Source organism: Ixodes scapularis, unplaced genomic scaffold (genome assembly GCF_016920785.2).
Source record: "Ixodes scapularis isolate PalLabHiFi unplaced genomic scaffold, ASM1692078v2 PGA_scaffold6__148_contigs__length_123643588, whole genome shotgun sequence".
Lineage (NCBI taxonomy): Eukaryota > Metazoa > Arthropoda > Arachnida > Ixodida > Ixodidae > Ixodes > Ixodes scapularis.
Genome location: NW_024609881.1, coordinates 74,936,578 through 74,953,841, shown reverse-complemented (window position 1 = coordinate 74,953,841; position 17,264 = coordinate 74,936,578). Strand labels below are relative to the sequence as shown.

The window sequence follows — 17,264 nt, the reverse complement described above, 5'->3', positions numbered from 1 at the left end:
GAAAAAATATAAACATTCCAAATTACAGTACTGTTGCTGTGCATATTTTGGGCAGTTCGATGCATCTCATACAGGCAACTGGGGGCAATTGGGCAGTTTTTGCTGTTACCGTAGAAACTAATTTCCAGTAATTGTTCTGCTTCTAAAATATAAAACATACCTGCATACGTGTATGAACTATATCATTAATTCACGAAAAAGCTACATCTATGTGTAAACCAATTCTGCTCCACGAGTACTTCAAAGGCCTCTAGACCCAGGGCCTTTAAAACATCTGCGAACCAGCGCATGCAGCGTGACACGCGCAGATTCGGGGCCGCGCGCTAGTTTGCCGACCGCCCAAAAGCCCTTGATATAAATGCAATTGCAAATGCATAGAAAGCGGGATGTAATATTCTCCTGAATCATGAACATGCAAGGAACATAATTCCAGCGTCTGAAACACTTACGCCGCCGCTTCACCGACCCCTCGCAAGATTGCCTTGTGTCGTGTGGGCGGACGGGGAGGTTCATCGGCGGAATCGCCTCCGCCGATAGCTTTCGGGATTTTTAACCCAATCATAAAGGTAAAAGTGACAAGCAGGCTTATAAAATGTACGGAAGCACGTCAATATGGGCCTAACCCAGCTTCTTGTACACCGGGTAGATGGGTCCCGCTCCTCGAAGTGCTTGCGGCACACAACGCCAAACCAGGAAACCGGTGCTGGGAAGCGAGCCGATGCAAGATCGCGGAGCGGAGTCCTCCCCCTGACGTCACGGTACACCTCACCCAATCAGGGCGCGGCGACCGCAGCGACGCTTGTGTTCGCTTTCGGGGATAATAAGGCATGTCATGCATTATGGGTCTTTCAAGGTAAAGGGCGCTTGCAAATTTTTTTTTCTGAGATTGTATGGTTCGTAGAAGAATGGCGGAAACCCACAGAAACACTTCAAGTCAATCTTGTTCGAAACTTTCCTAAGTCCTGGGTCTCCCATAGCCACCATAAGATAATAAGGTTCTGAGCGGGAGGATCTGCGAAAAATTACTTGCTCGCCAATGTCTAATCGTGGAACAATCTTTTTGTTTTCGCGCTAGTACGACATTTCTAAAAATACGGTGTACAAAGTCAAAAGAGTTTGGCTCTCATTGCTTCAGAGTGCAATAAAAAAATACTGCGAGTTAATAAAAAAAAAGATCTTCAATAAATATTGATGGTGGAATTCGTACGTATGCCTTTTCTCCCTTTCACGTTACTGTGAACCCCAGCGGACGTTACGAGTAATGCCAGCCATTCTAGGATTGTAAAGATACAACGTGACTACGCATTCTGTGCGTCTCTAACGTCCCTCCCGAAGGTCACGTGATATCCACACTGAATCGGATTGGCTGATATCGCTCGTAGAATCCGCTGCTTTTAATCGTAAAGTGACAGGGAATACATGGAATCAATTTTCTGTACACGCAGGTTGTGTCTCCGCCCTTGTGTATTCCGTGGCTTAGGGCAGCGGCAAATGGGAGTAACCCTGCTGGGCGACCAGAAGCTGTCCATGCCGGTCGGAATATCGCCGTCGGCCCTGCAGAAATTGGCTCACCCAGACGGAGAAGTTGCCACGGCCAGAGGCAAGTTTAGCACCGCGTGTCAGTACACTGAGGCGCGGGCCGATCCTTTTCCGAAAATGACGATCGCAATGTATCGAACTTTTAGCTGCGAATACAGATATCAAAAGTTGTCTCTTCTCAGGAGCACGCTTTCTAGCTTAGATAACACTTTGGCGTGAAGTGATCTTCGATCGGGCATGCGGAGCTAAGAAACCAAGGAAGGCAACAAGCCCGTGGTAAAGTGTGGGCTGTCGAAAGAGGCGCTCTGCGCTCTTTGTTTCCTTTTGTTTACGCACATATCTCCAATATTGTTCTTGTACATCAGGTATTGCGAATCCCGAGATTCCACCAAAAATTCAAAGCGTTCGTGTTTTAAAATATTTGTAACGTAAGAAAAAAAAGTTGAAGTTTTGAACCTCTCTGCAGTTAAAGGAATATATTCTCCTAAAAAGCACTGACACTAGTCCAAAGTCGTAGGCGAGTATTTGAGGTATTGCTTTCCCAGATTTGACTTAAAATTTGCGAAACGCACGAACAGGCAACGCTGAAATAGTAACCAAAATATTAAGCCAAAATAATTATTTTGGCAAACATATTGAATTTACAATTTTGGTCCCCATTTTGTTTTTGAAAGTGTAAGTCTACTGACAACAATAGAAAAAGCAGCACCAGGAGAAGGCAGGGGTTAACTCATTGGACAGTACAATTTGTTTCCAACTGATGACAAGCAGTTTCATAGCGTCAAAAATGAATGCTTTGGAAGCCCGATCCAGCACACGCGCAGCAGCATGAAACACAAATGCTTGGCATAGTCCATATTTTACACTGACCACTCGACCTGCAAGCTAGCCTTCACCTGACGTTATTGCATTGAAAAGCGCAAGTATAGTTGAATGATGGTTTTGGTATCAATTGCACTTGGCGATTTCACAATAACTACTCTGAAATTTCCGATACTAAGTAGCTAATCGAAAGAATAAAGGCCGGAGATTACAAATATATACTTCGTTAAGGTAGCTAATACAATCGCCGGAGTACCTTTTTGAGGCGCTTCAAGGAGGTATTATTTTACAGTACACCGATACGATGATCATCGACATCGAAATGAGCGTCTTATTTCAATCCTCAGAATCCTTAGGTATTGTAGCGAGGGCTTTTTTTTCCAAGCGCTCCGCCGACGCGCATGGCCTCATATTCAGAGGCTCGTACAGGCGAAATTCTGTCGAATTCACAAGGGCAGTCCCGCAGCCACTACATCTTTGAGAAGTGCTTTGATGGCATGTAATGGAATGTATAGCCACGGTGCAATCACGTGCTGATTCGCGCTTCTTGCTGATTACTTGCGTAACACGTTTTATTGACTGCCAAGGACAAGATGGAAAGAAAAATATAATAACCATAATCAATCTGGCCTAACACAACAAACACGCGACCACAAGTTATGTTAAGCCGGAGTAATTGTTTTTAACTTTGTTAAAAATTTAGATTATCACAAATGAAAATATCGCTCTGCACGCACCCTTTCTTTTTTACCGGACTTTCCTTGAAATTCAAATTCAATCTGTGTTTTGGGTGACGCGTGAATCACCATTCAGGTCGTGCTGTTGAATAGTGCGCCCGATTATTTTTTGAAACCAATCGCTTCTTGTTCTCGATACTTAGCAGCGCAGGCGGAGCGAACCCTGATGATACTGAGCCTCTACAGCAGCACTTCCATGGAGGTCGTGAAGAAGAAAGTTGGAGAAGGGCTTCTCTGGATCCAGATGCAGCTGTCTAGGGACCGTGCCCTCACAAAGGACCTCGTGAGACGCGCTGAAGTGGCAGGTTACCGAGCTCTTGTACTCACTGTTGACATGCCAGTGTACGGGAAGAGAATAGACAGAGTAAAGAAAAGTTACAGTCCTCCAGAAGATATCAGGTTAGTATAACCGCATTTTGTGTATTTCACTGAGCGACATAGTTAGCACTTGACTACATCGGCGTATGCCCCATGTATGATCACCTCGTAAAAATTAGTAGTTTTCCCCACATCATTTGAGCCGTGATAAAAACAAAACAAAACGCTCGTCGCATCTTTTGCGCTAGCGGCGTCGCGCTAAACTCCATGCTATTCTTTGTGTATAAAACAAACAAACAATAGAATGAACAAGCAAAATGTGGGTTAAAGGGATACTGAACCGAAATTTGGATTTCACAAAATGAGGCCGCATGCAAAAGCGTTGAACGGGACACTACGAACTCCAAAACATCACTGATACATCGATATCTCAAACGAATGGCCGTACTTTTGGAAAAGAAGGTCTCGATTAAGAGAGGGCTATTACGTCATGATCCTCCTGGAAAGTTTGAGAATGAGGGGAAGCGGCCTCGCTTCCTCTCATTCTCTCCTTCTTGCTTCGGTTCACCAGCTCGACGGGACGTAGCGAGTAGGAGAGAGAATGAAAATCATGACGTGATTTGTCTCGTCGACCTCGTCGGCCGTGTTCTATCGCGCACCTATTTTCCAAAAATATGGTGATCTGTTAGATGTATCGCGGTATGAGTAATGCTTTTTGGGTTTTGCAGCGTCCCGTCCATTCGTCCAGCCGTGTTTTGTGAGCTCCAAATTTTGTTCAGTATTTGTCTAAGGGGTGTCAAAAGTCGCTCATCTTCTGCACGGTCAGTAACACCCGTTGAAGGATAAGAAGAGGAAGATTTGAGGAGAAGGCGACGAGACAACAAAAATAAGCAAAGTATCACATGTGTATGGTGGCATGAGCGCACACTGACAAATATCAGCTAATTTCTTGGAAATATGATTCTAAATGAAACAAAGACAAATGGACAAAAATGCGCAAAATGTAGACAAAGTAGAGGAGTGCAAACAGGACAAACGCAAAATCTCAACTAAACTTAGAGAAAAAAATCAGCAACACCGAACACATCACGGAATGGCGAATCAACACGTATCTAAAAAGGCAATATCTTTGCTGGGTAAATGCAGTGACCACTGACTGACACATTTTGTATCCCCATTTTATCATTTACTCAGGGTTCTAAAATTTCCCTAGTCATTCGGTTTCCTCTCTTGCCAATCTCTCTTTTTTAAGGTTGGGTCGACACCCACAGGCCCCTAGCACAATGAAGAATTAACTGCTCCCCACCCCCCCCCCCCCCCCCTTTTCTCCCCCCCACCGCTCCCACTTCTGATTGTAACGACAGGTCAACCTCCCACTACATGTGGTTAACAGAAGTGGCCGTTCGGTCAATTTACGAGGCCTTTCTATACGTAAGCGTTGTTTTGTGAGCAACGTCCACCTTGCAGTGAACATATTAATTTTCGTGCTTTACCGAGATAGTGGGGACATTAGAGAGTTTTAGTAGATCGTGCTTTCAGGCCACGCTCTTTGTAGCGGGGGCTCGCGCTGCCACTTCGATGCCTGCTCTGAAGCGCGTGCCCGTAGCGGGAGCGGGCCTTCGAAAACGATCTACTAAAACTCCCTAATACCTTTATTATTAGAAGCTCTAGTGCACCAACTTGCAGGGGGCAGAAAACAATCAAGGTCACATATTGCTACAGAGTGGAGTTAAGATGCCCAATCTTGCAATTCTATACTTGGATTGCAAGGTAAAGCAGCCTCAAGCATACCGATTTTGCATGGCCTTAATCATGATTCCCATGTTGCTGTTTTACTTGGGGTTTCGCAGCTGCAACTTCGCTCGTGCGGGAAAAGCACGCGGAGGAAAATCCGGTGCCCGACGTCGCAACTGGGAATTATCAAGCAAAATCGCACCATGAGAATCGGGCTTTATGGACATTAGTCGTTGACTCGCTTTTGGTCGTGTGATCGTCAACAGTCCCCTTCTGGCCTACCATAGCCAAACTCCACAGTAAGCGGAACGGCTTGCGCGTGGACGACCACTCTGCGTATCTCGTAGAGTGTGAAACTGCTTAACTGTGATACGCAAAATTTGTGTCGACTTCTGATTTCGGCCATATCGCAAAACAAGTGCCTGTTTAGCAGCAAATGGAAAAATATGACGGAACGCCAGGGTCGTTTCGTCCTTCAAACATCCATACCAGGTGCCTCGGTACGGATGTAACTTGAATGTAAATGAGGAAACTTGAGACCTCGTAGAGGTCTCAAGTTTCCTAATTTTAGTAACACTCCACCCTAATAATAGGCGGTCATTCTTGGTCCTTCAATATTATTGATATAAGTAAAATTTCCTAGAAATGGACGAAAATGTTGAGGTATACCGTTCGAACCCAGATTTGCCAACTTCAAAAAGATCGCGGAGGACGAAGTTGGGAACGGGAATATGGTGCTGCCCGTGAACGATCCACTCATCAACGCTGCGCAGACGTGGGATGACGTCACCTGGTTGAAGAGCATCACCAGTCTTCCCGTCGTCGTGAAAGGAATCACCACGGGTGCGAGCCTGCTCATAGTATTCTTACATCTGTAGCCTGGGATACCTTTCTTGAGTTCCTTAGTAAGCTGTAGGTTATAATCTTTTAGTCTCATCATTTAAGTAATTGCAAGTAAAATTGGGGCTTAGGAAGATTTAACTTTCAACATTTTATCGCGCTTATCCTATTTCTGTAGGAATTTAATACAGAGAAAGAGCGACAGTGGAGCAAAAATGTCAAATTGGCTATTCCTCCACAAAAATGGACGCAGTGACCCTTCCCACCATCGATTACCTACCCCCCCATGGCCAACTTACCAACCACAACACCACAGGTGCATAAAACATAAAATGAATCATGTTTTCAATCAGTCCGCAGCTTCTAAATAGTAGTCAAATAGCGGACAGTTTCATAGCCGCTGCAACATGGTCGGGCTGATGGGAAGCCACAACGTAACCCACTCTCGGGTAGATCACAATAAAGTTGCACGTTGGTATAATATCAGCACTAACTAGAAGTATCTTTAATGCATTTTTGTCATTAGAATATTTGAACAAACGGGAGAATCGCCTTACATTACAGCAGTGGTTCTCAACCATCGATGTTTCGCGGGCCCCATGTGGATCGGCGGAGATTAGGAGGGACCCAGTTCGCGGTGAGATGAGAGGAAAGGTTAAACATAATAATGATTTAATAAATGGATATAACTAAGGGATAGTGTGAAGGAGACCTCTCTTATTGCCATACACACGAGAAAACTCGCCCAAAAGCTGAAATATTTCTTCTCGACCTGAGAAAAGACAACATTTATTGCCGGGCTTGGCAGTACTTCACGGATTCCTATAACGCCTTCGCGGACCTCAAAGTGTCCTTGGACCCTCTTTTGAGAACCACTGCATTACAGAATGCATTTAATTGAGGAGAAGCTTGTGATCAACATGCTGTCCCCTCAATATACAAACCTTTTTTAACGCAAGAAATAATTTACGCATTGACGGACGCTCATTCTTAGCCCAAATGAAGCGCCAGTGGGGCGAACCAGGTGGCAAAGTTATAAAAGTAACCGTGATTTTATTCAAAAGTTATAAGTGATTTTTAAAATGTTTAACGGAAAAATGGCGGCCGATGGAGATGTTAAATACATGAAGCTGAAAGCCACTAGTTACCGAAAACGGACAAAAACAAAACCTATTTTCCCAATAAAATTAAAAAAAAAATTACTGTTGATTAAGGTAACGGTTAGTTCTGAAACTTTGGAACCTGGTTGGGACCACAAGCGGTACATTTGAACGACAAACGTTTGGCGATGCGTAGCTCCATTTTGCGATAGAAAAGAAAACCTGCAAATTTTTTTGGGGGGCACGCTGTACTTCTTGTGTCTAGATATTAGTCAGAAAGCCTGCTAATGTAGTTTTGTATCTAACAATACCACGATTTAATATTCAAAAGAAAACTCGAAGCTCGTGCCCTCTTTTGTACCTTCCTCCTGAGAACAATGATGTACACGTGTCGGGAGTATGAAAGAATCCTGTGAATTTTAGCTTTTCTGAATTGATACCTAAAACGCCTAAGTGAAGTTTTTTTTACATTCTGCAATATATAAGTAATGCGAACCACTTCCCTGAAGTACTAAGCCAAAGTTTCGGGGGGGGGGGGGGGGGGGGAGGAAGGAAAATTTGGAAGGATACTATTCTCCCATTCTTTCTTGTGCACCCGGAAGTCCAGCAATGTCGCATTGCCCTCCAAGAAGGGGGGGGGGGGGGGGGGGGGGGCGGCCGCCCCCGACACCCTTTCCCCCTTGGATCCGCCACTGTGGTGGGGAAGGATATTTGTTTTAATATGGAGGGTATTGTTGATTTTGTTACCGGCGTTTGCACAGCGTCACATTTCGATAGCTTTATGCATGTGAATGCAGCTTCGTATAAGCTGTTGATGGAACGTTTTGAAGACTGTTCGAAATTATTTCCTGGCGTTGGGCATGACGCTTTCATCAAGCACACAGTTTGATTTCCAAGAATAAAACAATATACTTTGGAGCAAATTTATGAGGCAATAATTGTAAGATTTCTTTTCCGTCTTTCACAGCCGAAGACGCTGAGATAGCCATCGATCGTGGGGTTTCAGCCATACTCGTCTCGAATCATGGCGGTCGGCAGCTAGACGGAGTCCCAGCAACCGTACGCTACACCTAACAAAATCTTACTTTTAATCGTCCCCTTGCTTTAATCAAGTGAATATAGTCATGTTACGAAAGTAAAATTGCTGTACATTTTTTTGGCAGAACAGATATTATACTAGTGCGCAGCTTGCTACAGGCAACATGCAAGCGCATGCCGACTCAACACTCGATCATACACTAGGGTTTTTTGGAAAGCAGGTCAAATCCCTCATGTGAAAACATCTCATCGTACAGAAAAAGGTTGATGACATAGTGGTCTGAACCAAAGGGTTCATTAAGAAAATAACTAGCGTTTGAGTATAATTGGGCAATGATTTACTTTTTCGTAATTAAAAGTTTAGCTATGAACTTCAAAGGAACGGTGTGAACTAGAAACTTGACGCGAATCATCCGAAGCTCTTAAATCAATCCATATTAAAATAATATTTGGCACGCGCCAGAAAATTGCTCAAGTTGGATGCCTTTCTAGGTTGCGGTTTTTTATATGATCGGACCCCCGCGCCAGCAATAATCCTCTACCCCTCCCCCTTTCCCCCCTCTCTCTTTTGTCACGTGGTGGCAAAAACACACGCATCGGTGCGTTTTCACCCAGGCACCGACGTCAAATGGGCGAACATCATGTGGCAGTCCGGGGGCTTTCTTGTCTAGTTAATTCAATGGGCCATCTGTGGCGGCGCACGTACATTACGCGTTTTGGCCACGGAGAGCGAGATTGCAGGCGCACAGATGCGCTTCGATAAAAGACCGAAACCTAAAAGCGCGTCCGAATAAAGCACATATTCGAAACGCCGTAACATACTGCGCGTTCCTTATATCATTGTAAACGGGTGGACTTTGTAGGTTTCGATGATTCGCATAAAGTTTATATTTGAAATCATACCTTTTATTTAGCGATTAAAAGTTTTCTACTGAAACGTAATTAGTTGTTCAATTATACTGAACGTTAATAATTTTCCCTAATAGACCTTTGGTACAGACCACGAGTAAAGCAATGTTTTTCTGTGTGCGATGCATAGATTTGGCAGGAGCGAGTTGACTCGCGTTTTCAAAAACAACCTTTATAGTGTTCAGCTAAGGCCGGTCATAGGGGTGTCATACCTATTTTTTGCTTTCATAGAATTTTTTTATATAAGGTAGCAAAACATGTAAAAGATAAATAAAGCTTACTTAAAAAAAAGAAAAAAAAAATAAGAGAAAAGCGCTTGTTCTCGTTAAAAAATCAACGCCTAAGAGGAGGTAGAGCTACCATTTTTGCCATTTGCGCATAGACGCAAATTTGAGGGAAGCATGAAAGAAAATTTAAGATTTCTAAGATGCAAATATTTTTGCGTATAAAACATGCCAACTGGTGTACCTAAAAGGAGTCAAGTTTTTTTAATTTAAATTTATGTTTCAAGTGAAATGAAATACCAAATTGTACCTCTCGCGCAACTCTTCTATATTTAGGCATTTATCGTGGATATTGTAACACATCTTAGAAGTAAGATTGTAGGCTGAAACGTTTGTACACATTATTTGACGAACTGTTCACTCTTAACAAAAAATTAGCGTTTTCCAAATACCAAGTCAAAATTGTGAAAACTTGTGCTGCAATTGTAAAAATAATAACCCTCTGGCATTTTTCAAATTTTCCTCGATTTACTGTTTGAAATATGTGATTTAAAAACCGCAAAAATATTCTCCATTACAATGTCTAAAATAAAAAAAAAATCTTTTTTCCAGATTTATGTCGCGGTAAATTACCAATGAACGCGTTCTGCCTCAGCGATTTTTGGCACTCGAGCGCCGCATCCACAGTTCTAGTAGTTGGTCCCATTATCTCCCAAACACCATAAATCATTACACAAAAATAAACTAAAAAAAAACTGCCATATTTTTTAATATAAGTAATAAGGCCGATATTGCATATGAAAACTGAACTTTGCGGCACAGTCTGTCCTTTGGGTGTCGTGCTTGGTTGATTCCGCTGCACTGCAGGAATCAACGTCGCCTGTTGACCATCGTAAGGAAAAACAGAGCATATAAGCCGGAGACGTTAGGAATCTTTTGCCCCAACCGATGGCGGGCTTGGCGAATGCGAAACAATAGCAGGCGTTTCCAGGGGCTCATCGTGGGAAATTTGGAGAAAATTGAGGATGATTATGTTTGTCTCTTTTAAGTGGCTCACAAACATCGCACAATTTTGACTTTTTTATATTTCGAAAACATCCATGCAAGAACACTGAAATAGTCGAGCGCAATAGGCTTTTTTTAATAGTGAACGAAGCACGATATACTCCATAGAAAAAGTTTAAGCCTTAAAATTTAACTCTAAGATGTGTAAAAACCACCAAAGAACTCTCTATAAATATAAAGAGTTGCGCATGAGGCCAAGTTAGTAAGTTTATGTTACTTAAAATATAAACTTAAATAAACTAATCTAACTACTTCCAGTAGACCTGTTGGTATGTATTTGGTACATATGAATAGTTATTTTGTAAAAAGTTTTATTTTTTATTCCAGTGGCCCTCAAACTTGCGTCTACGCGCAATTGGGGAAAACGTAATTCAACCTCCTCTCAGATACGATTTGTTTGACGAAAAGAACGAAACAATTCTTGCAAAACAGGGTTAATTTCATTGTATGAAAATTTATTGGTGCCTAAGATAAAATAGAATGAAAATAATATAGACTTGGCACATCTATGACCGTCTTTCTCTGAACTAAGCGTATATACGGTGAGAGAAATAACCAGGCTCAATCTAAAATGGGCTGTAAAAATCGTCGCGTGTACTTAGCAATCTAAACTTTTCGTCAAAAGTGTATTTCACGGGTCGGTTTTTTATATAAAATTACGAATCGTAGCTCCCTTTTTGTAAAAAAAAAAGGCAAAAAAAAAAAAAAAAAACTGGCCAGGGTCAACGGCGGACAGCGACGCAGACGACCCAATCGAGTGGCAAGACGCGTTGGGCGCACGTCTTGATGACTGGCGCTACCTCCTTCTTGAGACTGCTTGCGAGAACCGTGGTCTACTAATATGAACATAGTGCTTTTTGTAATGTACCAAAACTTGAAGTAAAGAAAAAACAAATACGCGGTTGCATAACGACCACGCCCTTGCTGCCGACAGATTTCGTCTCCGTGTGGTCTGCTTTCTTTCGCTGGCCGACGACACTTTCCGGCGCTGCTCCCGAAGCCTTCTACCAATACGTTTGCCAAACGCACCCCGCTACTATGGTGCCTGGAGCGCGTTTCCGACTGGTGTGTTTAGCGTCCTATACCGCCCATAGATCAAAACTGGTCCCACGAAGAGGTCACAAATGACGTCGAAGAAGCCGGAATGTCATGTTGTCGGAGGTCGCGATCAGTGGCGGTTGACCATAGAAATGCTGGCTAAAAGCATGAGCGAACGCGAGTTTCGCTGTCGTCACAGCGTCCCAACTTCTTGCTGCCGAAGCTTCCGTGCACTGTCACACCAGAGAGCGACCTGCAGAAGAACAGGCGTCGGCCGCATACACCAAAGCTGTTGGAACGTCGCCAGGATCGCGACCAGCGACAACATGCCACTTCTGTGATGTCACCAGGCGGAAATGGAAGGACCACTTTTTTTGGGCGCGATAAACACACGAGTCGGAGGCGCGTTTGAGACACCACATCGCCACTCGACTTCGTCGTCTGCGTCACCGTCTGCCGTTTACCCTGGCAAGTGTTTTGGCACACTTGTTTACAGAAAGGGAGCTGCGCTTTGTAATTTTACAAGAGAAAATCGAGCCGTGAAATGCATCTTTGAAGAAAAGTTTTGATTGGTACGTGCCGGCGCTGATATTTACGGCCCATTTTAGATCGAGCCTTGTTATTTCAGTCACCCTATAAAAAAGGGTGAAAGGGTGATTCGAACTGAAAATCTTTGAGAGCGTGGGGCTATTCAGCGCTGCACGATCTCTTTCACTACTGAAAATTAGCACACCGGAGCATAAAGGGACAATAAAATGATTTTCAAACTTTTTTCCAAATAAAGATACTGGTTCATTTTTAATGTTCACAGAATCAAGGACAGACTTCTGTTATCGTTTTATTGAATTCAGTTTTGCACAAAAAAAATCATGTCTGCCTTTGTCCTCGACTCGACCGGACTCGGTCACCAACATGTGAAATCACGTGGCCTTTACGTAAAGTATGCCTTTCTACCGGAAACAAAAGTTTTCCCAGCCGAGCGAGGGAGCCGCGTTCGACACGAGCACTGCGTCACACAGAAGTATGCGCTCGAAAACAATAAATCCGTCGACGAATATTTGAATACCCGTTCGTGGCCAATGAGTGCAGTGACGGCGCTTATCCAACACCACCTAGACAGAAGGCCTCCACACGCGTCATCATAGTCAGATCGATTGAGGCGAGAGATTGGGCACGAGTGCTGCGTCAGTGTTCGGCTGCGGCTCGTGGCCAATCAGCGCGTCGAAGGTCGGACTCGGGTCCAATAGCCGACCGAGCGCGATCCGACTGTGATGACGTTTCATAGAGGGAGAGGAAACCATGCGGAGGCCTTCTGTCTAGGTGGTGTTGGCTTATCACGCTTGCGAATGACTAGTTTCAAGGTGTGCTTAAGGAGGACGGTGGAAGCATGGAGTCATCGTACCGAGGCCCAAACGCTTCACGACCACATGATTTCTCATTTCGCTTAAGCTTTGGAGGAAAGCTAAGGATGACGTTCTTGGTAAATCATTCCATGGTCCCTTTAAGGCTGGACTGTGATGACCGTGACTCCCTCTCTTTGTGGCTCTAATTTTAGCATGTGGCTTAGAGAGTCTAATACTACCCACAAAATACCACGTGAGCTTCCCGTTTCTCTATGGAACATCCAGCTGTTTACAGAGGAGTCCGCGTTGGCCAACACCGAGCGTGGGCAATGCGCTTGCGCAGAAAAATATATTTACGTAACATGAGAGATTTGCGCATGTGCCGTGTTGACAGAAACAACACTGCAGCAGCGTAACGTCAGAGACGCATGATGGTGTCAACAACTTGTGATTAAGGTCATGACTTATCTCCTGCGCTGTGAAGAGAGAGGCTAGACAACGGCCTTCGTTCAAATGTTCCATATCTAATCACCGAACACTGAAGAAAAAAAAATTGAATAACAAAAAAAATATTGTCTGGGTTGACACCAACTCTTCTCTCGCGAAAGGTATATCAGCAACGTAAAGCAAACAGACACACAGAATGATTTGGATCATGCTGGGAATGTTTTTAGAAGCTCTAATCAATGCATGTCGTTTTTTACGGCGGGGAAATATTGTTTTTGCGGACAAGTTAAGAAAAGCTTCTCTACTGAAAGTTGCGCCAAGCTCTCTCTCGCTCTTTCCATCTGTACGCGGATCTTTCCCTCTCTCATTCCGGCTCTAGCGCCTCGTAGGCTGCCCTTCCGCTGAGTGCTGCAACAGGTGACATGTGGCAAACCCTCGTTTTCTGCGCGATTACCACTAGCAGCTTTCGTGTTTTCGCTAGGATATCAGTTGTCGGCGCCTCCGACGTGTTGGCTACTAGTAATGTATTTCCATTGCTTTACTTCTGGAGCTGGCACGCGAATGGTGTTGAGTCATCGGGGTGGGATAATACTGCCACCTATGGACCAGCAGAAACGAGGTCTGCCCTAGAGGAGGAGGAAGAAAAGAACGACATTCTATAAACATGGCTTCCTCGGCGTAACGTACTATACTGTTTCACTTTATGATGTACCGCAGGAAAGGCTACAAGCGCGAGCTCCTTGATCTAGGGCACATCTCGGCGGCACAAGCTCTCGTGCATTAAGGGCAACTGCCAACGCTATGAGCTCGCATTTCTAGCGTTTTCTGCGGTGCAACATAAGGTGAAATGGAGTATAGGGGGATCGGTAACCGAGTGGTCTAGCGCACACCAGCTCGGAGCACGTGGAGCGAAAGCTCGCGCTGCAGAACCTAGGGATCTTGGGCTCAAACCCCGTCCCTGCCCGCTTCGATCTGGCTGAGCATCGTACCGGCGTGCGGTCGTGTATCACTACTGCGTGGTACACGTTAAAGACCCCCAGGGTAGCGGTTGTACTGCACTGGCTAAATTACTCATCTACAGCTGAGACACCAAACGCCCACTGAGAAAGACTAACTTCCGGCTGTATAAACATACACACAGCAATTTGCTTGCTGGCGTAACGAACTAGGTTTCTGGCTCCAGTAATTCGCCCTCTCGCTACACTACACTACACAACATGATGTCAAAAGTGGGATCGTGCTGAAACGCTTCCTGACCATGGCCAACGGTACACCCGGAACGGGCCCCCGCACGGTTCCTTCGTTCTTTAACCGCCGGAGCCATTTTCGTTCAGTAACCCCAAGGAATGGCCCAATTGGAAACGACGCTTCCTGTGGTTCCACAACGCCTCGGGACTAAGCAACAAACCCGAAGATCATCAGGTATATACCATACTCTACCTTATGGGCGATCTATCTGAAGACGTCTTTACTTCGTTCCAACTCTCGGCAGAGGATGCAAGCCTTTTCAAAACCGTCATGGCCAGCTTCGACAGATACTTCATACCGCGGAGAAACGTGATATTCGAGCGAGCTCGATTTAACACGCGCGTCCAGCAAGAAGGAGGGTCCGTGGAAGAACTCGCGACGGCGCTTCACAGCCTGTCTAAACACTACGAGTACGGCGACACGCAAGAGCAGTTTGTCCAAGACCGACTTGGTGGTCGGGATTCGTGACAAAAACTGTCTGCCAAGCTCCAGCTGGACTTTAATCTAACGCTGCGCAAGGCACTCGAGTCTACAAGGCATGTGGAAAGTGTCCGCCAACAAGTGGAGCTAACGTAGGACGGGAAGTTGAACGGCAGTATCAATAAGCTCGCCTCGGGGTCCAACCGATCTAAGCAGTCTACTCACACTACGGAAAAGGTTGTCGCAGCCGCGTGGAACCCTGAATCTAAAGCTGCTCATGGCAAGCCATCGTGCAATTGGTGCGGACGAAACCGGCACTCGAGGAGAGACTGTCCAGCCCGCTGCGAAATGTGCGAGAGCTGCAATAGGAAGGTGACTACGCTTCAGTTTATCTTTCCAAACGGATGTCTTCGGGTCTGACGAAGAGATCCGGTTCATTGGAGGGGTGTCGCATCCACAAGCAGAGAAGTGGGAAGCTACGGTGGCGCTCCAAGATGACCCCGTCAACTTCCGAACAGGGGCTGATGAGACAATCATCCCGACAAGCGTGTTCCGACATCTAAAACGGGAACCGCTGCTTCATGAACCACGACAACTTCACGGCCCAGTCCAAGGAGTGGAACAACTGAACATAACCTACAAAGGCTCGACATCACTACAAGGTGTCTACATCCTTGAGGATTTACACACACCTTTGCGTGGCAGACCCGCCATTCAAGTCCTAAACGTGGTTTCTTTTGTGACGGCCTTGCCACAAAGAACAGACCAACGAAAAGGAGCTCGCTGCTTAATGTGACAAAGGAGCTCCCTGCTCTCTTCAAAGGATTTGGCCACATCAAGGTTACCTACCACGTGCAACTTCAAAACGGAGCAACTCCCTTTGCTGTGAGTTCCCCACGCCGTGTTCCTCTACCGTCATACCAGCAAACCAAAGAAGAACTGCAGCAGATGGAATCTATGGGAGTTATATTTCTTGTGGATAAGCCAACAGACTGATGTGCGCCCAAGGTGATAGTACCGAAACCTGATGATACAGTGAGGATCTGTATGGAATTTATATAACTCAACTGTTACGTCAAGAGTGAATGGCACCCTAGTACGTCGGTCGAAAACACGTTGGCACTACTCTAAGGCGCACGAGTGTTCTCCAAACTCGATGCCAACTCGGGGTTTTTGCAAATACCGCTCAGTGAAGAAAGGAAGAGCCAAACAACATTAATTTCGCCATTTGGGAGGTTCTGTTTTAACAGGCTCATTCGGCATCTCCTCTGCCCCGGAACATTTTCAGAGACAGTTTTCAAGCATCCTGAACGGCATCGACGGCGCAGTCTGCCACATGGATGATGTCCTTGTTTGGGGCTTCAACCGGGAAGAGAACAACGAGAGACTTCGTAAGGTACTTCAGCGACTACAAGCCACAGGAGTCACTCTCAACCTTTGCAAATGCTCCTTTCAAGTTAAGGAGATCACCTTCCTGGGCCACAAAATCGACCATCAAGGCACCCGTCCAGATGGCGCAAACACAGAAGCAGTACGAGAATTGCGTTTTCCCACATCAAAGCTGGAACTCCTATAGAATGCTCGGAATGGCAAAATACCTCGCAAGGTTTGTCTGTAACTTCGAAGACGTTCTTCAGCCACTGAGCTCCATGCTCAGCTCGAAGCAAGAATTTGTTTGGGGACCAAACCAACAGACAGCCATTGACAAATGGAAGAGTATCCTGTCCTCGGAGTCTACGACCCTGCATCAGAGAAAGTGGTTACTGCGGATGAATATTTTTATGGATTGGGTGCCGTACTGCGGCAAAGGCGAAAGGACGGGAAGTTCCAAGTCAATGCTTACGCATCAAGGCTCCTAACTGAGACGGAAAGGCGTTTCGCCCAAATAGAGAAGGAACTTGATTGGCCCTTGTTTGGGCATGTGAGAGGTACAGTGACTACCTCTTCGGCGAGGAGTTCACTATAGAAACGGACCACAAGCCGTTGGTTCCTCTCTTCGCATCGAAGGCACTTGATGACCTTACCCCAAGGTTACAGAGGTTGGGTATGCGCATGATGCGTTACAAATGCATCATCACCTACGTGCCGGAAAAGTGCTTCTTGCTGCCGACGCACTCTTCAGATCGCCTCTGTATGAAACTGGCTCATTGGACCTTGAGTAAGAGGTCGGGGCTGATGTACGTCAAGTAAAAGCCAACAGTCCTGTGAAAGAGCCATGCTTACAATGGCTCATCGAGAACCAGAAAACTGACCATGTCTGCCAAGTACTGTGCAAGTACTCCCAACAGGCCTGGCCCAGTCGATGGGACCTTCACAACGATGTCAAACCATTCTACGAGTTTCGGCATCAGTTCACGCTGGAAGACGACATCCTGCTGTATACCGGAAAGATCGTCGTGCCCGCGCAATGCCGGCAAGAGGCCGTACGTCTTCTACACAAAG

At 45.4% G+C, this 17,264-nt stretch overlaps 1 protein-coding gene across 1 annotated transcript in view; it reads left to right on the top strand.

Annotated features, from left to right (window-relative positions):
- The window catches only part of LOC115317393 (hydroxyacid oxidase 1), a 56,141-nt gene that overhangs the window by 18,854 nt on the left and 20,023 nt on the right, over positions 1 to 17,264 (top strand). Inside the window, exons 2-5 of the mRNA XM_029977007.4 lie at positions 1,446 to 1,600; positions 3,242 to 3,497; positions 5,833 to 5,993; positions 8,058 to 8,149. Coding sequence (XP_029832867.3) covers positions 1,446 to 1,600; positions 3,242 to 3,497; positions 5,833 to 5,993; positions 8,058 to 8,149 — 664 coding nt within the window. The remainder of the gene's footprint in view (positions 1 to 1,445; positions 1,601 to 3,241; positions 3,498 to 5,832; positions 5,994 to 8,057; positions 8,150 to 17,264) is intronic.